We start from the raw sequence: 23,702 nt of genomic DNA on the forward strand, positions 1-23,702 counted from the left end.
CCAATGCTAGTCCCAGCCTTGGTTAACGGTTTATGTCTAAAGGATTATATATGTGCAATCAATCCTTTCTATCACTTAGCTAAGATTTCACAGTTTAACGTTCTATTAATCACCTACCGAGAATCTGTTGTGGCAAGGAATCTCTCGACGTCTAGGAGGAGAACCTTAAGCGAGCATCCCTGCTCAAGGGGAGATCCTGGCATGCAGCCCACTGCCGTGCAGGAGAGCTCCAAGCACTCTTGGGCTGTCCACTATTTATAGAGTAAGAGAATTGACCTACAGTCATATTCGCATGGGGACAAAATATCTAGGCCCCCACTCCAGACAGTGTGTTGGCTGTCTTGCCAGCCATCCCCCAAAGTCCAGGTGACACTCATCACACCTCCCACTGATGGTTATGGCTTGAGCAGGAGCTGGGGAGGGGCAGAAGCGGGAGAGCGCAGCGCCACAAGATGCGGCACACAGGGATGTGGTTTAGTGGTGGACCTGGCAGGGTTGGGTTTACAGTTGGACACAATGATGTTAAAGATCCTTTCCAACATAGATGATTCCATGAGTCTGTGATTGTTTTGAGCCTCAGGACTCTGCTTCCTCCTCGCCCCTTCTCTGGGAGGCCAGGAGGTGTCACAGAATTTTCCTGCACTTGGCATTGCTCCCCCTCACATCCCTCTGCCCCAGGAAGAGCCCTGGGCCACAAGTGAGGGACAGGATCTGCCTTGCCAGGGCCTGGGGCTGAGGGCTTGGTCTTTCTGCTGCATCAAACCAACCAAGGGTTTCTTCAGCATTACAGCCACCTGCACTCTGCCTTTGCCCACCTGCAATCACAGCCTCCAATTATCTGCTCTAACGAGTCCCTGGGGAGGCTTTGTCAGGAATGGCCCTCAGTGGGGCTCATTAATGCTTCCAGGTACTTGGAGTTTGACTTCTGATTTCTTGAGCACTCTGTTCAATCTTCTCTCAGTATCTGAGGTCTGTGGACTCAGCAGCAAATACCCCATGGGGCTCATTAAAAGACAGAAAGCCTTAACAAGCTTCTCTTTTTGTAATTTTCTTCAAGACTTGTACAGCTAATTGGAGAGGTTTCATAGTGTAATGAAGTAGGAAGATTTCAAAATGCATCTGATAAAAATGATCTTTTCTGTTAAAGGATATATTTTATTACTTTTCACTTTGCAGAAGAGGTGATAGAAGCATTCTCTGATTGATATTGGTGCAGAGTGTTTCCTCAGGAAGTCTGGACACCTAGGTAAAGCAGTCCCTTGATGTCCATCGCTGGATGGACAGCCTTGCTCCTCACCTCCCCAACCTCACCATTTCTGACATTGCCCACCTGGGACTTGCATCACTGCTCCTTGCATCAGACTTCTCCACTGGTCTCTGCAGCTGGAGGTTACAGCTCCATTGCTCCATCTCCCACCTGAGCCCCTTAGAGACCTGGCTGCACCCAGGCACAGGAGAATTTTCCCCATTCTTCAGAAAAGAAAAGTAAAGCACAATCAGTTTTCATAAACAATAAATGATATTCTGTAATCATATGCTAAGTACAAGCTACCACTAATGAAGTTGATTTCTACAAGGGATAAACTTAGGTAGTTAGATAAAAAATGATAGATATAAACATAATTAAAGAGCTGGCTAAGGAGGCAATTAGACTGTTGAGAGACAGTCAGGCTGTTCAGTCCCTGAAGGTGAAAGCAGCAGCGTGGGCGAGAGGTACCTGGATGAACAAAGAGTAAATGGAGAAGAAAACTGAAGAATTACGGAAAGGGCCTTTGCCTAGACAGTCTGGATCTGAAAAGGTGACTTTAGAAATGGTCACTGTATCAGGACAAGTAGACAAAAAATTAGAGAAACTAACTGCACTGTGTAACAGGGAGAATAGTTGTAATGGCGTCACAGGGAAGATCAATATTTCTTTGGAATATCCTTTCTGAGAGGTCATGGGATTGGCAGAGGTCTCTTGTGAGAGAGGACAAGCAAGTGGTGCACCCGTCTTTGGAAGAATCCAACACTGCACCCCAGGGAACCAGAGGCTGCACAGGCTCACATCGGTGAGGAGCGGGCCATCAGCTGGAGTCCTCTTGGGTGACATTTGTGGGCACCAACAGCAGAACGTGTCCAAAACCCATCAGCATGGACTTACCAAGGGTCAGTCATGCCTCGCCAACCTGACTGCCTTCACCATGAAGTAACTGCATTTGTGCATGAGGGCAACTCTCGCCACGTTTGTCAATAGCAATAAACTCGGAGGATCATTTGTTTACCAATTAATTTACCAATTACTGCCATGGGCAAAACAGACCCAACTTGGGAAAATTCATTAAATGTATTTCCAATTGATTGTAACAGAATAGGACAGTGAGAAATAAAACACAATTCAAAACACCTTCCCCCCTCTCTCCCTCCCTTCTTCCCAGGCTCAACTTCATTCCTAACTCACGGAATCACGGAATCTTCAGAGTTGGAAGGGACCTCTAGAGATCATCTAGTCCAACTCCCCTGCTAGAGCAGGATTACCTAAAGCACATCCCTCAGGGCTGCATCCAGGCGGGTCTTGAAAATCTCCAGAGTAGGGGACTCCACAACCTCCCTGGGCAGCCTGTTCCAGTGCTCTGTCACCCTCACCGTAAAGAAGTTTTTCCGTGTATTTGAACGGAACTTCCTATGTTCTAGCTTGTGCCCATTGCCCCTTGTCCTGTCGCTGGGAACCATTGAAAAGAGCCTGGCTCCGTCCTCCTTAAACCCACCCTTTAGATACTTGTAAACATTAATCAGGTCCCCCCTCAACCTTCTCTTCTCCAGGCTAAAGAGTCCCAGCTCTTTCAGCCTTTCCTCATAAGGGAGGTGCTCCAGTCCCATAATCATCTTGGTTGCCCTTCGCTGGACTCGCTCCAGTAGTTCTCTGTCCCTCTTGAACTGGGGAGCCCAAAACTGGACACAGTACTCCAGTTGTGGCCTCACCAGTGCAGAGTAGAGGGGGAGAATGACCTCCCTCGACCTACTGGCCACAGTCTTTCCTATGTAGCCCAGGATGCCATTGGCCTTCTTGGCGACAAGGGCACACTGCTGGCTCATGGATAATTTGCTGTCTACTAGGACCCCCAGGTCCTTCTCCTCAGAGCTGCTTCCCAGCATGTCTGCCCCTAACCTATACTGGTGTTTGGCATTCTTCCTTCCCAGGTGCAGGACCCTACACTTGCTTTTGTTGAACCTCATTTGGTTCTTCTCTGCCCAGCTCTCCAGCCTGTCCAGGTCACGCTGGATGGCAGCACGGCCCTCTGGAGTGTCGGCCACCCCTCCCAGCTTGGTATCATCAGCGAACTTGCTGAGGATACACTCTGTCCCCTCATCTAGGTCATTGATGAATATATGGAACAAAATTGGACCAAGTATTGACCCCTGAGGGACACCACTGGTTACAGGCCTCCAACTGGACTCTGTGCCACTGGTCACAACCCTCTGAGTTCTGTCACTCAGCCAGCTCTCGATCTACCTCACCGTCACCTCATCTAGCCCATACTTGCTAAGGTCAAGGTAGATGACATCTACGGCTCTCCCCTCATCCAGCCAACCCATTATAACATCATAGAAAGCTATCAGATTGGTCAGGCATGATTTGCCCTTGGTAAATCCATGCTGCCCACTTCCAATAACTTCCTGTTCCTCTACGTGTTTGGAGATGACATCCAGAATGAGTCGCTCCATTACCTTCCCAGGGACAGAGGTGAGACTAACCGGCCTGTAGTTCCCTGGGTCCTCCTTCTTGCCTTTTTTTGAAGATTGGAGTGATGTCAGCCTTCCTCCAGTCCTCAGGCACCTCTCCTGTTCCCCATGACCTTGCAAAGACAATGGAGAGCGGTCTAGCGATAACATCTGCCAGCTCTCTCAGCACTCGCGGGTGCATCCCGTCAGGGCCCATGGATTTATGAACGTTCGGCTTGGCCAAGTGGTCTCTGACCCGGTCCTCCTCAACTAAGGGAAAGTCTTCCTCTCTCCCGACCTTCCCCCTTGCCTCCAGGGTATGGGATGCGTGAGGGACGGCTTTATCAGTGAAGACCGAAGAAAAGAAGGCATTCAGTAACTCTGCCTTCTCTGTGTCTTCCACCACTAGGGCACCCGTCTCATTCATCAGTGGACCTATATTTTCCCTAGTCTTCCTTTTTCTGTTGATATACTGGAAAAATCTCTTCTTGTCGTCTTTAACTGCAGTGGCCAAGCTGAGTTCTGATTGAGCTTTGGCCCTTCTAATCTTCCCCCTGCATAGCTTTGTTATATCTTGATAATCCTCATAAGTTGCTAAGCCCCTTTTCCAGAGAATGTAAGCCTTCCTTTTTTTTCTGAGGTCCAGCCAAAGCTCTCTATTTAGCCAGGCTGGCCTTCTTCCCTGTCGGCTCGTCTTTCGGGACATGGGGATGGCCTTCTCCTGTGCTTCTAAGAGCACCTGCTTGAAGTATGACCAGCCTTCCTGGGCACCTTTGCTCTTCAAAACTGCCTCCCAAGGGACACTCTCAACCATGCTCCTAAACAGGTTAAGGTCTGCCCTTCGGAAATCCAAGGTGGCAGTTCTGCTGGCTCCCCGCCTCGCTTCACCAAGAATTGAAAACTCTATCATTTCATGGTCACTTGAACTCTTCTACCTTTGCCCCGAGTGGCACAGGGGGGTTGTGGAATGGGAGTTGCCGTCAGCTCATAACACTTCGTTTCTGACCTTGCCCAAATGTGGGTCCTTCCCACTGACTGCAGTTCTCCACAAACTGCTCCAGCGTGGATCCTTTCCACAGGGTACAGTCCTTCAGGCGTGGACTGCTGCAGTGTGGGTCCCCCACAGGCCACAGGTCCTGCTGCAAAACCTGCTCCAGCATGGGCTCCTCTCCTTGGGCAGCAGGTCCTGCCAGGAGCCTGCTCCACCGGGGTCCTCCATGGGCTGCTGGTCTAACTCTCCTAAAGGAAAAAGGCCAGCCCAGCACGGCTTCTCTTCTGGACCAGACCACAAGAAGTCCCGGAGGATGGCTGTTTCCTATGCCCGTGGGACTTGAGAAAACTCAGAAGACTCCAGTGTTTTGGGTATTGCTGAACAGAGTTTGCATGGTGTCAAGGCCTTCTCTGTTTCTTCATTCTGCTCCCTCCAGTGAGTAGGTGGGAGGTGAGAAAGAAGTTGAGAGGGGACCCAGCCAGGACCGCTGATCCAAACTGACCAGAGGCATATTCCATACCATATGACCTCATGCTCAGGAATAAAAGCTTGAGGCACAGGAGGAAGATGGTGGGGTTTTTTATTGTTTAAGGAGTCTGCTGCTTGGAGACTGGCTGGGCATTAGTCTGCTTGTGGGAGGTGTTGAGTGATGGTCTCCGTTTCACTTGTTGAGGTTTTTTTAATCTCTTCTCTTCACCAGTTAAATTGTTATGTTGACCCCAAACTTTTCACACTTTATTTCTTCCTTGTCCCACTTGTGAATGGGGAAGAAAGTGTGAGCGACTGTGTGGCTGCTGGGCTATTGGCTATTGGCCATGGTCAGCACATCACAGCAAGGAAGATTCTGATAGCTGGGAGCGAGTTCAGCGGTTGGCCACCAAGATGCTTAGGGGCTGAAGGGGAAGGGCCTTCTTTAGCCTGGAGAAGGGAAGGTCTTGGGAAGCTCATAGCAGCCTGTGTGTCCCTATGGGGACATTTTCAGGGCCATGGAGCCAGGCTTGTGACAGTGGTGCTTGGCAGGAGGTTAATAGACAATGGTCAGATGTTGAAATAAGGAAGGTTCAGGACAAAGAAAATGAAAATCTTTTTCTCTGTGGGGGCATCCAAGCATTGCAGGAGGTTTCCCAGTGACATTGTGCCATCTCTGTCCTTGGATGTTTTCCATCTCCTACGGGATAAAGCCTTGAGCAACATTTGACCAGCATTGGTCATGCCTTGAGGCATTTGACCAGCTTCCTGAACAAAGCTATCAGTATGCCATGCCTCCTGAGATTCCTGGGAACAGCCACTTTCTTGTCTTTCTTGTTCTTCTACAAACTTCTCCACATCTCCAGACCAAGTGGTGATTGAGGCTGTAAAGAGAATGGAAACAAAGCCTCTGGCTTGGTTACTATCAACTTAATTGCTAAAAGAGAGTGAGATGGAGGGATCTCAGAGCTTCCAGATTCCTGTGGAAGGTTGAAGGCCTCCAAGAAAGGAGTTGAAAATAAGAGTGTTGAACTAGCCTAGCCTTTACATCACTTCACATGGGATGCTTCGGCTTCCCACTTTCAGCATTGGCACCCAGAAACCTCACATGCTTTTCTTCCTCTCCTCCCCAAACCTGACCAAGTGACATGAAGAAAGAAAGCAGAAAGGCCCTAGGCCCCTGTGAATCAGCTGGGGTCTGGCACTTGGAGGGCCGCTCAGTGAATGGCAGTTCTTTCGTGGTCCACCCGATAAAGAATCAAGCTGGGAAGTCAGCCTGCAAGAGCAAACCAACAAGGTCCATGGACAGGCAAGGCTGCGTCTGGAGAACCTTTACACCTACAGCGTAGATCAAGCTGGGGCTGAACCTCAGGCCTGGGCTTAAAGGGGATCCTGAGCTGAGGGACAGAGGGGTGGGAGGAGGCCCCAGGTGAAGCTGCTCAGGGCCATGAAGGCCTGTGGATATTTTCAGGGCCCTGACATGGTTTCCATGGGAGCCCACCTGCCAGTGCCCTCAGTAGGCCTCCTTCCCTACTGTCCAGGGCCTGTGCTCTGCTCCTCTCCTTCCCTGTTCCCCTGGAGATCTGGGAGACCACCATTTGATGGTCACTACAGCCAAGGCTGAGACTGGTCTTCACATCTCTGACCAGCTCTGCCTCTTGGCAGTACCAGCTCCACTTGTGCATCAGTGTGGCCCATTTGGCAGCTGTGCTAAGAACCATCAGCATGGACTTACCATGGGTAAATCAAAGAAAAAGGAAGCCTACAGAAGGTGGAAGCAAGGACAGGTAGCCTGGGAGGAATACAGAGAAATTGTCCAAGCAGGCATGGATCATGTTAGGAGAGCTAAAGCCCAGAGAGAGTCAAATCTGGCCAGAGGCATCAAGGGCAACAAGAAAGCCGAATAAAGAACACGGACTTCACAGTATCCAAGTGCTGTTGTGTAGAGTTCTTTGTTTCAACACCAAGCTGTGTGAAGCAGTTGACAAGCTGGAGGGATGGGATGCGATCCAGAAGGACCTGGACAGGCTTGAGAGATGGGCCTGTGTGGACCTCATGAAGTTCAACCAGGCCAGGTGCAAGGTCCTGCACGTGGGTCGGGGCAATCCCAGGCACAAATACAGGCTGGGTGGAGAATGGCTTGAGAGCAGCCCTGAGGAGAGGGACTTGGGTGTGCTGGTGGATGAGAAGCTCAACGTGAGCCAGCAATGTGCACTCGCAGCCTGCTCCGGTGTGGGTCCCCCAGAGGCCACACTTCCTGCCAGAAACCCTGCAGAGGCATGCTGGAGTGGATGGCAGGTGGACACAAAACGATGGATGAGATTCCCACAACGAGAGTAAAAGCTGCAGTCCCCAAGGCCAGAGAGAAACAGGCCTTGGCTGCGCAGCCCTGGCAGGAGAGGGGTTTGCTGTCCCAGGTTACTCTGAAGCACTGTGGGACCTATGGCAGAGGTGGAGCTGATCTGCAAGAAGGACAAGCTGCTGCTGAGAAAGTCCCTGGGGGAGGACAGCTTGTGATCTAGGCACACTGTGGGCATCATGCTGGGGGCTGACTGGCTAGATAGTGGCTCTGCAGAGAAGGACCTTGGGGTCCTGGAGGACAAACAGCTGAGCATGAGCCAGCAATGCACCACCATGACAAAGGCCAACAGCCTCCTGGGCTGCATCAGGAAAAGCATTGCTGGCAGATGGAGGGAGGTGACCTTCCCCTCTCCTTGGCACTGGTGAGGCCACACCTGGAGTGCCCACACCCTGCACACTCACACAACTTAGCTCTACACTGACATTTTCCTCTCCCAGGCTTTTACCAGCCCATCCCAGCTGTTCCTCATCTCTCTCCAGAGCCCTTGCCCTCTCCTCTGCCCAGCCAAGCACAGCTGCCCAGTCTGGGCTGGTCCCACAGCAGTGCCCACCACAGTTGCTGCAGAGCTCTCGGCACTCACTCCACAGCCCCAGCTCCTCTGAAGGGCACACAGCCCCTGGGGGGCAGACAAGGAGCTCAGCCTCCCCATCAGCCCCAGGCTAGTGCTGGCCTCAAGGCAATGAGGAAAACAGGCTAGTCACTCTCTGCCTCTCCTGATAGCCTTTTGAGGTGACCCCCAACCCTGAGTGAATTTGCCCCCTCCTCTGCTCACATCAGCCCCGCTCCCCAGGACAGCACGACATTCCTTGGCCCTGAGGGTCCTCTGGCAGCTCCCACACCTCTCCAGCCTCCCTTTCCCACGCCTACCGGATCCACACTGACTTTCTGGGCATTGCAGAGTCCTTGTTTGTGCATACCTCAGTTTAGTGTTTTGCTTGTGGGGGACTTCACCTCTGTGGATGTTTCATCTCCTGTGTCTTCATTCACTCCCAGCTCAGGGCACGTGGTGAGTCCCCATCCTCTCCTCACACGTCCAAATTCATTTCCATAGAGCCTGCTGTATGCCATAAGTCCTGACACATGTGAAGCAGCCTGAGGAGGTAATCGGGAGCTCATGCACCATCTCCACTACCACTGGAGACAAGAAGAGAGCCTTTCAAACCAGAACATTTGGTCCACGGAACCCAATAGTACAGTGAGCTTAACCCCAAACACAGGGAGAACACAGGGAGAAGAGACTCTTTGAAAGACCAGTTCGTTGGACATTTTATTGGCAGCACCTTTGGAGGAAGCACCTAGCATCCAGGCACTGCACCTGGGAGAGGCCTTTTTCTTGAAGAGCTGCTATTAGGCAGGTCACCTTTGACACAGTGTTGTGCAAGGGTCAGACACAACTGGAACAAACCTCAAGACAAGTGGTACAAACCCAGAAAATTATACAGAAGCAGGATGACTGCAAGAGAAAAAAGCAGGCTTATTGCCTAACAGAAAGTCTAGAAAACATGCGGAGAAGGGGAGACAATTTATTAATGGTGAAACAACGTCCATTGAGCCAGTTTCCATAGGGCATCCTTGAGCTCCTGGTTCCTCATGCTGTAGATGAGGGGGTTCAGTACTGGAGGCACCAATGAGTACAGGACTGCCACCACCAGGTCTAGAGCTGGGGAGGAGATGGAGGGGGGCTTGAGGTGGGCAAACACAGCAGTGCTGAGAAACAGGGAGACGACGGCCAGGTGAGGGAGGCAGGTGGAAAAGGCTTTGTGCCGTCCCTGCTCAGAGGGGATCCTCAGCACGGCCCTGAAGATCTGCACATAGCACAGCACGATGAAAACAAAACAACCAAAGCCTAAACAGACACTAACCACAAGAAGCCCAACTTCCCTGAGGTAGGAGTGTGAGCAGGAGAGCTTGAGGATCTGGGGGATTTCACAGAAGAACTGGTCCAGGGCATTGCCCTGGCAGAGGGGCAGGGAAAATGTATTGGCCGTGTGCAGGAGAGCATAGAGAAACCCACTGCCCCAGGCAGCTGCTGCCATGTGGACACAAGCTCTGCTGCCCAGGAGGGTCCCGTAGTGCAGGGGTTTGCAGATGGCAACGTAGCGGTCATAGGACATGACGGTGAGAAGAAAATACTCAGCTAACATGAAAAAGAAAAAGAATAAGAGCTGGGCCACACATCCTGTGTAGGAGATGTCCCTGGTGCCCCACAGGGAATTGGCCAGAGATTTGGGGACAGTGGTGGAGATGGAGCCCAGGTCAAGAACAGAGAGGTTGAGGAGGAAGAAGTACATGGGGGTGTGGAGGCGGTGGTCACAGGCAATGGTGGTGATGATGTGGCCGTTACCCAGGAGGGCAGCCAGGTAGATGCCCAGGAAGAGCCCGAAGTGCAAGAGCTGCAGCTCCTGTGTGTCTGCGAATGCCAGGAGGAGGAACTGGGTGATGGAGCTGCTGTTGGACATTTTTGTCCTCTGCACATGGGGACCTGTTCAAAGAAGAGACCAAAGTCTATTCAATTTCTCAGAAAAACTTCTGAAAGTTCCTCTCCCCTTTCAAGCAGACCTTTGGCAGGTCCCTTTCATGAGCTGTGGTTGGTGCTGGCTGAGGGTGCCGCTGGGAGCAGGGGGCTCTGCAGGATTCAGTCCTGCCTACAGCAATTGGTCGATAGGAAGACGGGGTGATCTTAGCCTACATCCACTTTTGATATCGAAGTGCTTTTCAGCATTGTCACTCCTAATTCACCCGACGGCAGAGCAAAGTTGAGGGGAATTTGTTCTGTGGATTTTGTTCCAGTTGTCACACAAGAGCTGAGGAGTTTTGGAGCATTCCTGCTGCACTCCAAGTGAAATCCTGTGGGTGCTGGCAGGCAAAGGGACTGTCCCTCAGTGAAGAGTGTGGAGAGCTGACCTGTCCCTCAGCCCTGCTCCCAGCTGCCCTGGGCAGGCACCTTTTTGAGCTTGAGGACAGTAACACCCAGGTGTTCCCCCCAGAAGACCAGGACACTGCTGAGAGCAGAGGAATCTCATCTCTCCCCTCCCAGCCAGGGACACAGAGGCCTCATTGCACCTGCCGACCTACAGCCGTCCCATGGCATCTCCTTGGCCTTAGCGCTGTGGTGTCTTCTCTGTCGGGTACTTAGAAAACACAGAGATGCCATGGGAGAGTTGTGACCTTCTGGAGGGCAGCCTGCAGCTCAGCAGGGCCCCCTCAGGGAAAGAGCCAAATGTCTTTAAGATGGGGTGTCCTAAAAGGTCTTTTCCAGTCAGGCACACTCTGGTGCCTGGCTCCAAAGTCCGCGAGGGGATTTGGCTGCTTTTCCTCCATGGAAACATCTGCATGGCAGGACCCAAGTGCTTGTGTCTCAGCTGAAGCTGAATCCCCATCTCCCTCTTTGTTGGTTGAGCTGTTGGGAAAGAAAGTGATGGCCGAGTGTTTGTGACGCTGAGAGTGGGGGGCTGCACTGTGTGGGAGAGGAGACCTGGGAGCTGCTGCAGGAAAGGTGCTTGCACTGCAGCGGATGGCAGGGGGGTGCCCGAATCCCCCCTCCCCTCACGTTTCTGGGATCTCCTCCCTCTCTGACAATGTTTCTGCTGCCTGGAGCTGTCTCTGCTGGGAACCACTTCTCTGTGCCCAGGTCTCCTCCTTTGCAGTGCTCACACAAAGAGAACCCCATCCCACCTGCGATGTGCTCAGCTCTGCCCTGCAAACACCTCCTGGCAGCAGGGAACTGCTCCAGGGCATCTCTGCCTGCAGAGGGGCAAAGGGGCGGCTCAGAGAACTCAAAGGGAGTGGGCGACCCCGTGCCTTCGCAAGAGTGGGAAAATAAAGTCCCATCTCCCACTGTCCACCCAGCCAAACAAGGTGACTCATCTCAAAGCACAGACTCCTTCCCTTTCAGGTAATCCCCACTTTGACCAGCCTCTTGAAAAGTTTCCTTGGAAATGCCCTGGCAGTGATCCCCCGGGGTGCAGGGACCGTCTGCGGAAGGACAGCCCTGGGCTCCTCTGGCTGCACACCCAGTTTGGTACCCCTGCAGTCATCCCAAAGACAAGGAAACCACCGTGCCCCGACCTACTGAAGTGCAGCAGGGAAGCCCTGCTCCAGAGCACGTCCTCCTCCTCTACTTGGGAATCTCTGAGAATCCTCCTGCCAGGTCCTGCAGGCTGCGGGATGAACCAGGTCTAGGATGTCCTCCAAAGAACACCAAACTCAGTACCCTGCAGCCAGAGACTTACCATATAGAGGGCTGTGAAGATTCCTCCCGCAGTGAGAGCTCAGCTATCCCCCCGCTCCTAGAGTGCCTTTAACATCTCTGCCTTGCTCCTCTCCCCTTGGCACCTGCAGGCAGTGCCCTCAGCCCTGCTGCGCTTTGGGCAGAGCTGTCTCTCTGCAGTGCTGTGGAAGGAGTGCTGCCCGCTTGCCATGAGCTCCCTCTGTCCCAGGAGCCCAGCCCAGCTCAGCAGCAGAGGACCAGCCCAAGGCAGCCCTTTCTCTGCCCACTTTGGCCTCCCTTCAGGTGTCCCTGGGGCTTCGGGAGAACCTGCTGGGAAACAGGCTGAAGTCAGCACTGAGGTTCCCTTCCTCAGCTGGGCAGAGACACTTCTTTCCAGCTGTGTCAGTTCTATTACCAGAGACAGAGTTAGGCATGAGAATAGCCTTTCCTTGTCTCACCATTAGACAGGACACCCACACAGCTCTTTACCCCTGGTGGGTGCAGTGATGCAGCTGAATCATTTGAGGCATCTCATCCTGGGTTTGAAGTCCTGGGCTAGGAGAGGACTCCCTCTTGTTCCTTCCACAAACCCACAGGAGGTGGGATTCTTCTTGCCTCAGTTCAGGTGTGCACAAACACAGGCAGCTGTATGGGAGCTCCTTGTCTCAGCTCTCAGGCTACTTAATGGAGATTGAGGGTGTTGTTCAGGTGGAAACACCTGGTGACATTGGAGGTGACACCAGAGCTTGTCCAAGACATTTGCAGGTGACTGCAAGCTCTAATGCGGCAATGCTGAGAGACAAGGCAGCATCGGGGGGCACCATCCTGGAGCCTTGTGAGGAATTCCTTTGGCAGATGGAAATGACAGCAGGTGTTTACGTTTACGACAACTAAAACCTTTCCTTTTCCTTGTATCTACAGCAGCCTACAGAGGTCATCAGCTGAGCAAACAGACCTAAGTCCCTCTCTTTCTCTTCTCCATCAGCTGTAGTTCCTAGCTCTCCACTGACTGTAATGGCAGTTGTTTCATGGACATCCCTACATGGCTTAACCCAACTCAGGAAGCTTCTCAATGGCCAAACACAGGCCTGTGGTGCTAAGTGAGATGCCAGCACTCTCCAGCACAGGCTGGCAGGGACCGCACAGGACCTATGGGAAAGCCATTGGTGTTCAGAGCAGATGCCTGAGGGACACCTCAGAGGGCACTGCAGGCCGATTTGGTTCCTTTGTGCAAGCCTATGTGGCATCTCAGGCACGTTCAGTTTCCGTGGATCAGCGACTGAAACCCACCACTGCAGTGAGGCACGGTCTCACCCATCTCCATTCAGCTGATGCAGAGCAGGTCATGAACAGGAAGCCTATCACACTGGGGCCTCAAATGATTTGGCTGCTCCCAAACTCTCCCAGTTCTTCTTTCAACAATCCTTTCCTGAGGCCCTTGATGAGACAGTCGACACAGGTGAATGATTTTCACAGTGTTCCTGGATCACAGCTTATCCACACGCAAGGACATTTTGAGCAGCACCTTGTCATCCTGGAGATCAGCTTCACCTCCGCCACAGGTCTTCAGCAACACTACAGACAACAAAGCCTGCTTCTTCCAGGGCTACAGAGCCCAGCCTGGCTTTTCTGGTGTTGTAGGGAGCAGCGTTTCCTCGTTTAGTGCCTTCACATTGCCGCCTGCCGTCGCATCCAGTATGTCTCTGGTCTCGAGCACAGCATTAGCAGGTGTGGGGTCTTGGGCACTTGGTACTGGGTTTGCCTGGGACAAGTCCAAGCTTGGCCCCAGTGCTCCAGCTCAGGTGCTGCAGACCAAATGTGCACCAGTGCCCTCAGCCTGGGGCACAGACCGGAGGAGCTGGAGTCCCATGTACCATCCTAGAGTTTGTACGTTGGTGGAATAAGTGGCAAGGGGTGGTGGGACAGCTCACAGTGGTGCTGCCATGGTGCATAGGGGCTTTTCAGGAGAGACGGGCCAGGAAGATGAGGAGGGAGATGCCCTCCATGTGCAGGAGCTTGTTCTATGTGTGGAGCTCCTCTATGGGATGTGCAGCAGGTTGCGTGAGCCCTTGTGAGTGAGGGTCAAAGGAGAGGCCTGTTAGTGTGACACCCTCATTGGAGACAAAGCACCTGCAATCAGGGTAAGGAAGTGGAGAAAGGTTTGCTTAAGCAAGCCATGGAAGTCCTCAGATCCATGACCCCAAGTGCTATTGGAGACTTTAATGACACTCACTGGCAGGTGAGCATGGCAGGATGCATACTGTCCAGCTGGTGTTGGGGTCTCTTTGGACAACTTCTTTGCACAGGCGCAGACCAACAAAGGTGATGCTCACTCCAATCCAGTCCTTGCAAAAGAGGAAGTGCTGATCAGGGATGCGAAAACCAGTGTCAGCTTTGGCTGTAGGGACCATGAAATACTGGGAGAAGATTTTAGCCTCTTCAGGGGACTTTCAGTGGTAGGCCCATGGGCAGCAGTATTGAAAGGCAGCAGAGCTCAGTACAGTTGGTCTTTCAGAGAAGCATCTTCCAAGCATAAGAACTGTCAACATTCATAAGCCGGAAAACAACCAGACATTTCAGGAGAGCAGCTTGGCTAAGGAAGGAACGTGGATGCAAGGACTGATGCAGGAATTTAGAAATAGGGATGGCTTTAGAGGAGCCAAATCTTCCTTAGTGTTGACCCTTGCAAGAGCTTCAAGGACAACAAGAGGATCTCTTAGTACTTCCAGACCAATGCAAGAAAAAACCCAAAGATTATCTGTGGCCACTGCAGAATTTAGTAAGAACAGGTGTAGAGAAATATGAGATACTGTATCCCCCTTGCCTTAGTCTTCCCCAGCAAGGTCTCTCAGCCCTTTGCTCCTCAAGGCAGGAGTCTGGAAGAAAATAACCAGCAGTGAATGCGGATCAATTCAGGTGTCACTTGGGCAAACATAGTCCTTACCAGCCTATGGGGCTGGAGGGGCAGGCTCCCAAGGACCTGAGCGAGCAGGACAGTGTCACCGTGAGGCCCTTCTCCATCATCTTTGAAAGGTCACGGAGTCTGAGGGAACTCCCTGATTACTGTAAGAACCCAAACATTGCATGCACCTTGCAAAAAGGCCCAAAGGATGAGCAGGGTAACAGAAGGCTGTGCCCCCCTGTGACACCCCTTTCTGGGTGTCTGAAAGAGAAGGTGATTTACCCTGGATTTACCCAAGGTAGCTTCTTCCTGGCCATCCTTTTTACATTTTCTGAAGAAAGGAGAGGATTTCTGGGCAAGGAAGAGCAATGATTGTCTTCTACCTGGAAGTCAGCAAGGCTTTCAGCATCATCCCCCACAATGTTCAATGTCAGCACACTATGGTCTGCATGGATGGATAAATAGATGGGTGAAAACCAGCTGGACAGGAGGGCTGTCGTGGTTTGGGGCAGATTGGCCAATGGTGAGATGACAGATGCTCTCCCCCACCTCTCATTCCAAGGAGACACAGAAAAGAGAGAAAAAGATTTATGAGTTTAGAAAAAAATGGTTACTGTAATAAAAAAGTAATAGTTCATTGAAGTAGTTACATTAATGAAATATTAATAATAAAATATAAAGGAAATAATGAAATAGATACAATGCACACAAAACCGTTTCAGGCTCCGAGGGAGATGTCAATGGCAGGCACTGGGGAAGTCAAGGACTGGACTCAGCACCAGATAGGAACTGGATATCGGATATAGATTCAGGAACGCACAGATCAGGATCAAAGTCAGAGAAACAGGGTCCTCCTCAGACATCAGTCACTGAACAAAGAGAGCCATTGAAGAAAAGAGCCGACCTTTTGATCCCTCATCTTTTATACTGAGCATGGGAGATGGGATGGAACATTCAGGAGATGGGATGGAACCATGGTAATGCTGGCCTCCTTTGTGGTATCTCTGCAATAAAAGGGAGTTTCCTCAGTGCCATGGGTGAAAATAGGCCTTTTCTTCCCAAACTGGAGTGCAGAACACACTCAGGGAACTGAAGGCTGAAAGGCCTTGATGATGTGCTTGGGTGCTGAATGGACATGGGGGATGGATGGGGGCATCCCTCATGTCTCATCATGATGAGAAGTCATGACATGAGATGTCAAAACTGGCTCATAAGTCATGACTGACTCACCCCAGAATCCCCTCTCGATTGCCGGTACATCACCATTCAGGGACGGAGCACCAGCCACGTCCCTTGCCTTTGGGGATTCACAAAGTCCAAGCCTGATGGTGAAGTCGTCACTCACAGGAGTGATGGGTGGCCCCATTGAGGCCATCGCTCCTCTTCAGGAACAGCAGGGAAATCTCTGGATGATGAAGGATGCCAGGACATACTCCAGAAAGAGAAGATCAGTGCTAATCCTGACACCTGAGTGCAAAGAAATAGTTGCACCTCAACAAAATAAATTACAAAAAATCCCAAACTAAACCCAGAGAACAGCATCCGCCACCAGCACCGTTTCAGTGGTAGTTCCAGCCGCTGCAGAGCTGCAGCTGACGGCCCTGCTGTCCCTGTCGCAGGACTCCAACTGACAGCAGTTACCAAGGCCCTTTGGGAAGACTGCACTGGGTGTCACCTTCTCTGAAGAGGACCTGCTGCTTCCCTCTGGCTGCCATTAGCAGCAGAGCCCTCTGGTTCTCCACCCCACACTTTGCCCCCTTGGACACAGGAGGGACCGGCTTTCAGCCGCTGCCTTAACAGCTGCCTTTGCTGTGCTCCTTTTCTGTCTCTCTTCCTACCGCATCCGTCAGGATGGGCTTCTTCTCATTCCAGACGGAGCCCAAAGCCTCAGAGTACACTGCCACCCCCTACTTACCCACCCTAGGATGTGTTGAAGAAATAACAATTAGCAAATAGGAACTCTACCCATAGCGCGTATCTGGCCAGCCTATAAAGCTGTAACAGCTCATCCTAAAGCTCCGAAGGTATAGACCAGACGATACTTCGATCCCACATCTACCTCCTGTATGAACTGTCCTTAAGGTCAAATCATTGTTATCTTTGGAAGAGGATGGAAGATGAGGAGAAGTGGGCAGTAAACAATGAATGGTTGGGAAAAAGCAGCCAAGCAAGTGGCAAAGGAAGGAGCCGAGTTGTCCCAAGGCCAGCTCAGCCCAAGGAGCTTTGGCTGGCCCGCTCTTGAGGATGCCAAGCCCTGGCCAGGTGAGCTCACAAGCAGTGGGTGGGTGCCGCATCACTGCCCCTTTGTGACAGGGGCCACCCCCACATGCACGGGGATGCACTGTGGCCCCTCAGCAACCACAGCTGGGGCACCTCCTGCAGCCACCAGCCGGCAGCTGTTGGGCTGCCCCAGGCACTGCTGGCCAAGGGCTGCTCATCTGCCCACAGAGCTCCCGCCTCTGCCTGGAGCCGCACCAGCCCCAGGAATAAAAACCTGCCCAGGGCTGTCAGCGAGCCCCTTCACAGCTTTGGCTGGCACAGTCGGGGGGCTGAGGACTTCTTTTCCACTCTTCCCAGGTACAGGACTGCGTCTGTGAGACTCCTGCAGCAAAGCACTTGGTGTCTTACAAGTTCGTTTCCAATGAATTTTATTTACCCCCCAAGATACAGCCACAGACTGACTCTGAACTAGTGCTACCAAAGAACCCCCTTGAGCAACTGCACCGGGTGCACCTCGGGTGACTGCCAGGCCCCCACCCAGCTGCTCTCCCACCCTGCAGCTCCAAAAAACATTTGTGGGTGGCTTTTTAGCATCTCGTTTTACCCTACGACACGCCTGGAGGGCAATGAGTGTTGCTTCTGCCCCAACGAGGCAGCTGGTTGCTATTCCTGCCCCCCTTGAGCTCGCCAGTTGGGCCCCTGCACCGCCTGCGTCCTCCAGTTTTCCCCACTCTTGCTCGGGGCACTGAGTTCCTCCTGTGAATTGTCACATCACAACCACGCTTTTGCTTCCCAGCCTCCTCTAGCACCGCTCCTCCAGCTGGCATCTGACATTGAAAAAAGAGCCTGAGCCCTGTGATCCCTCAGCTTTTATACTGAGCAAGATGCAGGTGGGATGGAGTACTCTGTTAGTCAGCTTTGGGTCACCTCTCCTGTGCGCTCATTCCCAAAGGTGCCATCCCTCTACGCTTCTCCCTTCCGACCCTCCGTGCCCTGCCATGTTTAACCCACCACAGTCATCCTTCCCAACTCTCCTGCTACCAACAGTGCTAACAGGGTGGGATTCCTCAAGGGCTCCCCCAGCTTGGCATCATCTACAAAGGAGGTGAAAGCGCATTGTCTGCCATCATACGGAGAGATAATAATGTTCCATAGTAGTTGTCAAGGGCTGGTCTTTGATGGATGCCACTAGTAAGTGGGTTCCAGAAGGACTTTGTACCACAGATGATGTCCCTCTGTCATTATTCAGACAGCTTTCCACAAACCACGTCGTCCACTTCTTCAGGCCGGCTGTCAACAACCTGGCTATAAGGAGACTACAGAAGACCATGTTAAAGGCCTTGCTAAAGTCTGGGTACACAACAACCCCTTCTATTCCCTCCCACATGTCTTCTGCCGTCCCTTTCTTGTCCTTCAAACGCCTGCAGATGGCTGCAGGAGGACTTGTCATATCCCCTTCCCTGATGAGGCTGGCCAGTCTGTCATTGTCCCAATCCTCCTTCCTGCCCTTTTGGAACACTGGGTTCATGTCCGCATTTTCCAAGGCCCCAGGAACCTCTCAGATGGCTCTGGCCTTTCCAAGGTGTTGGAGAGAGATGTCACAATGACACTGGCCAGCCTTCCCCATCTCCCTGACAGCAAAAGCCTTCTCACTCTGGAAAACTTCCAGAGGCGTCACTTTCCAAGGAGTGCCCAGGACACAATACTTAACTTGTCCAGGCCCTCAGGGCCACTTCAGAAGAGTGATTTCTTCCTACAAGCCCACGACTCCAACGGGATCTCTCTGCAGCCGACAGCTTTCCTAAGTTGTTTTTCCCAGTTCCTCCCAACCCCCATCCTTCCTTCTCCTCAGGACTTTGTACCACAGATGATGTCCCTCCGTCATTATTCAGGCAGCTTTCCACCAATCACATCGTCCACTTCTTCAGCCCGGCTGTCAACAACCTGGCTATAAGGAGACTACAGAAGACCATGTTAAAGGCCTTGCTAAAGTCTGGGTACACAACAACCCCTTCTATTCCCTCCCACATGTCTTCTGCCATCCCTTTCTTGTCCTTCAAACGCCTGCAGATGGCTGCAGGAGGACTTGTCATATCCCTTCCCTGGTGAGGCTGACCAGTCTGTCATTGGCCCAATCCTCCTTCCTGCTTTTTTGAAAACTGGTTTCATTTCTGCTTTTTCCAAGGCTCTCAGATGGCTCTGGCCTTTCCAAGGTGTTGGAGAGAGGTCTCACAATGGCACTGGCCAGCCTTCTCCATCTCCATGACACCAAAAGTCTTCTCACTATGACACGCTGCCAGAGGAGTGCCCAGGACACAATACTCGCTGTCCAGATCCTTGGGGGCCGCTTCAGAAGAAAACCAGAAGTGATTTCTTCCTACAAGTCCACGACTCCAACGGGATCTCTCTGCAGCCGACAGCTTTCCTAAGCTGTTTCTGTCAGTTCCTCCCAACCCCCATCCTTCCTTCTCCTCAGGCTGTAGATGAGAGGATCGAGCAGGGGTGAGGTGCGTGTTGAAACAGGGCTTTGTTAAACTCTCTCAGGAGGGCTGTTCTGGGCATCCCACTGACAGTGGTGGGGGTGCCGCAGAAAGGAGTGGCTCCAGGGAGGGCAGAGGAGCCGGTGGAGAAGGCCTTCTGCCTGCCCATGCTGGGCAGGAGAGCTGCCCCCAAGTGCAGCTCTGCTGCACACACAGGATTCCAGCATGAACAGGAAGGGGAAGATTGGGTCTAAAAAGAGGTTATGAAAACAAAGTCCATGATGAATGTAATGGTTTCACATCAGGAGAGTTTCAGCATTGGTGCAAAGAGCCCAGCCCACCTATTTCTGAAGACATTTGCTTCACTGTCAGGTGCTTAAAAATATCGTGAAGGACGTTCAGAGAGGTGAAACATGGAGGGTGTGTGCCTCTCACTGCATTCCTACTCCCTAGACGTGCTCTGTGCTCTGTGAGAGGTGAGAAATGCCATCTTCTAGAGGGCAATGCCGCTCACGCCTGCAGAACCCTTTCGGACTGCACAGGGGAGATGCTCCACAGAGGTGCTTCTGTCACACCGTGTAATCAAAGGGACAGGCCATGAAGAGAGGGGAGGGTGAGGTAGCACACAGGTGTTCCTGGAGACACACACGGCACTGTCAGGGCTCTGGCAGGGCTGCTCAGAGACACGAGTCCTTCCCTGGCACGGGCAGAGGCCCTGCAGCAGACTCCATGGCCTCCTGTTGCCACTCCCAGAGGCCGGCAGCACCTCAGCCCCGCGCTGTGTCTCCCTGCTCGGCACCTCTCTGAGATGCCCCACGGCGTGAGGAATGGACACAGGGACCTGGGGTCAAGGAAGCCCATCCCAGTGCTGCATTCAGGGGGTTTCCCAGGGGACGTTACTCTCCAATGAAGGGACACGGCCTGTCCCACAGCACTTTCGGGCATTTCTAAGAACAGCTGCTGGTGTTTGTGCTCTCTCGGGTTCATGTCCCCACATGCACACGGTGTGCATGCCGAAATCTCCTCTGAACCATGCAAACAGGGACTTCTGACCTCGTTATTCGGTGTCTCTCCACAGGCAGACAAACATCCTCTCTGGGTTTGCGTAGGCGTCCAGTTCTGCAAATGGTGGTTTCAGGTGTCTGTTCTGTGACGATTGCCCTGGGACAGCTTCCCCGGGGTGTCCAGCAAACAAAGGCACAGACCAGACCCCGCTCTGCTGGTCCTTCAGTCCTGTCCCTGGAGGTGTGGCTGTGCAAGGACACTGTTGTGTGTGCCCTCACCCTGCACACGCACACTCTTTACCTCTTTACTGGGCATCCCTCACCAGGGCACGTTTGAAGGAACGCTCTTGACAGCAACTGTGGAAGAAGACCTAATCCTTCCTGCACTGCCCTGAGCAGATCCCCTTTCATGGTGGAAACTCTGTTATGCAGACGAGCTTTTTCTCAGAGGTGCCCATTGCTTCTCCGTGCCTGTGATCACAGAGCTGCTACACAGCAGCACCATGACCAAGCTGCCAGAGCACTCAGGCCTTAGATCAACACAGGGGCTCAGAAGGCGAGTGTGGAAGTGAAAATAGAGCAGTCCCGGAAAGAACAAGTGCTGGTGCTCTGCAAGTACTGGGATTCTTTCCCCTCCTCCTCGGCGCTCAGGCTCTACCCCTGCAGCTCCAGAAAAGGCCTGAGAAGAAGGATTTTGGGCATGACTCTGTGAGTCTCAGAAATTTGGATAGATAGGTAGTAAAAAAAAAATCTCAAATAATGACATTTATTTGTGGACAAAAGTATATAATTTAAAAAAAAAAAAAGGCAAGAAAAAGCCAAAACCCTCAACCAAACCTAACAGACAGTTACCTAACCCCTAACCAAACCTATAGAAGACGGGCTTGGCGTATAATGAATTACATTATGAGTGATTTGCAGGAGACAGTTTATTGCTGCAGAAAATAACCTGGTCATTAATTTCCAGAGGGCATCCTTGAGCTCCTGGTTCCTCATGCTGTAGATGAGGGGGTTCACGGCTGGAGGCACCACGGAGTACAGCACAGCCACCACCACATCCAGGGATGGGGAGGAGATGGAGGGGGGCTTCAGGTAGGCAAACACGGCAGTGCTGATAAAGAGGGAGACCACGGCCAGGTGAGGGAGGCACGTGGAAAAGGCTTTGTGCCGTCCCTGCTCAGAGGGGATCCTCAGCACGGCCCTGAAGATCTGCACATAGGACAGCACGATGAACACAAAGCACCCGAAGCCTAAACAGGCACTGACCACAAGAAGCCCAGCTTCCCTGAGGTAGGAGTGTGAGCAGGAGAGCTTGAGGATCTGGGGGATTTCACAGAAGAACTGGTCCAGGGCATTGCCTTGGCAGAGGGGCAGGGAAAATGTATTGGCCGTGTGCAGGAGAGCATGGAGAAACCCACTGCCCCAGGCAGCTGCTGCCATGTGGACACAAGCTCTGCTGCCCAGGAGGGTCCCGTAGTGCAGGGGTTTGCAGATGGCAACGTAGCGGTCATAGGCCATAATGGTGAGAAGATAAAACTCTGCTGCAGCACAGAAAAAGAAAAAAAAGTCCTGTGTAACACATCCTTTGTAGGAAATGGCCCTGGTACCCAAGAGGGAATTGGCCATGGATTTGGGAAGAGTAGCAGAGATGGAGCCCAGGTCGAGAACAGAGAGGTTGAGGAGGAAGAAGTACATGGGGGTGTGGAGGCGGTGGTCACAGGCGATGGCGGTGATGATGAGGCCGTTGGCCAGGAGGGCAGCCAGGTAGATGCCCAGGAAGAGCCCGAAGTGCAAGAGCTGCAGCTCCCGTGTGTCTGCGAATGCCAGGAGGAGGAACTGGGTGATGGAGCTGCTGTTGGACATTTGGTGCCTTTTGGTGTGGAGCACTGAACAAGGAGGAAAGCACAGTGACAAGTTAGGGGAGACTTTTCTGAGAAAAATCAACACCAGTTCTCATACCTCACGCTCTGCTCTGCTTTTCCATTTCTGTCAGATCTTCATTCAGCTCTGTGGCTGGAGCTCTGGTTGGTTCTGTCCAGGTGTGCCAGGAGGAGCGGGACCTCTGCCCGCCGGATGCCCAGGAGTCAGCCCTGCTCTGCAGCAGCAGATTCGTGGGAATGGGGTGGGCAGTCCTGGTGTCCCAATTTCTCAGATAAACCTCTCCTCGTGAAAAAAGGGCTTGTCAGTCTCTGCACCCCCATTGCCATGAAACCACAGTTGCAAGAGTGTTGGAGAGAGGTTCTTATACAGCTCTCTCCCGTCTCAGCAGGAGATTCTCTTGGATTTCAGAAACCCTCACCATTTCTGCTGCGTTCAGGGACAGCAAAGGGAGTCCTGCCAGGCCAGGGGATTGTCTGAGGGTTAGTGCAGAGCGAGGGGAGCTGGCCTGTCCCTCTGTCTTGTTCCCAGCTGCCCTCTGCTTGTGCCTTTCTGAGACAGAGGGGAATCACACTCACATGTAGACCTGAAAAGACACCAGGCGCTGCTGAGAGCAGAGAAACCCACTGCCGAGAGCTCAGCGTCTCACCTTTTCTCAAGGTCTCAGCACCCCACTTCTCGCCAAGGACACACATGGCTCGTTTCACAAACCCAGCAGCCTTTCCTTGGTCGTAGCGTCTCTGCGCTTCTCCACTGGGCATTCAGGTAACACCAGGATGCTCCAGGACAGACTGGCATCCTGGAGGGCAGCGCAGTGCTTGGAAGGACACCCCAAGGAGACACCCAAGTGTCCTAGTGATGGTGTCTCAGAAGGGGAGAGTCAGCTCATTCCCCAGCCACATAGACTACTTTGCCCACAGCCCCACGGGTTAGAGGAGAGCTTGGACACTTCATTCCCATGGAGACACTTGCTCAGGGGAAGGGGTCTGCATTGGAGGGGATCATACAGAGTTTTCTGAATCCTTCCTCCCACAGCATTTCTGGTTTCTCTTTCCTCTCATTCCCTGATCATAGCTCTGCTGCCGGGAGATTTTCCTCCTGGGAGGTGTTTCCCTGTCCCATGTCTTTTCCCTGTCAGCTCTCACAGACCCCATCCCAACCCCTGTGCGCTCCCCTTGGCCCCACAGAAACCTGCCTGTTTGCCGGGCACTGGCCGGGTTCACGTTCCTGTTTGCAGGTGGAAAAGGGCAGGTCAGAACAACCCCGATGGGTCCAGCAGAGCTGATGCTGGTGCTGCCCATGGGCAGAGGAGTGGCTGAAGGCACTCCAGGAGGTTCCTGGCAGACGTACTGATCACTCAAAGCTACAGCTCAGGAGTCTCACTGACTTCTTCCCACTTGAGAGCTCCCTATACATGTATCCCTTGTTCTACCTCCCCACCCTCTCACTAGGAAAATAAAAACACAAACGCAGGAAAGCTCCCTA

The 23,702-nt window shown here is 52.5% G+C and overlaps 3 protein-coding genes across 3 annotated transcripts; all 3 read right to left on the reverse strand.

Moving 5' to 3' along the window:
• Window positions 1–7,023: 7,023 nt before the first annotated feature.
• LOC128903252 (olfactory receptor 14J1-like) lies at window positions 7,024–9,601 on the reverse strand (the record flags this gene model as incomplete). Its single annotated transcript, XM_054187265.1, has 2 exons — window positions 7,024–7,029; window positions 9,140–9,601. Coding segments are annotated over 2 exons (468 nt in total), but the record flags the coding sequence as incomplete, so codon positions are not given.
• Window positions 9,602–9,604: 3 nt separating this feature from the next.
• Window positions 9,605–9,982, reverse strand: LOC128903377 (olfactory receptor 14I1-like; the record flags this gene model as incomplete). The annotated part of the gene is made up of 1 exon (XM_054187395.1): window positions 9,605–9,982. A coding segment is annotated over exon 1 (378 nt), but the record flags the coding sequence as incomplete, so codon positions are not given.
• Window positions 9,983–12,135: 2,153 nt separating this feature from the next.
• LOC128903253 (olfactory receptor 14J1-like) lies at window positions 12,136–22,001 on the reverse strand (the record flags this gene model as incomplete). The annotated part of the gene is made up of 2 exons (XM_054187266.1): window positions 12,136–12,141; window positions 21,360–22,001. Coding segments are annotated over 2 exons (648 nt in total), but the record flags the coding sequence as incomplete, so codon positions are not given.
• Window positions 22,002–23,702: the final 1,701 nt, after the last annotated feature.

Source organism: Rissa tridactyla, unplaced genomic scaffold (genome assembly GCF_028500815.1).
Source record: "Rissa tridactyla isolate bRisTri1 unplaced genomic scaffold, bRisTri1.patW.cur.20221130 scaffold_29, whole genome shotgun sequence".
In the NCBI taxonomy this organism is placed as follows: domain Eukaryota; kingdom Metazoa; phylum Chordata; class Aves; order Charadriiformes; family Laridae; genus Rissa; species Rissa tridactyla.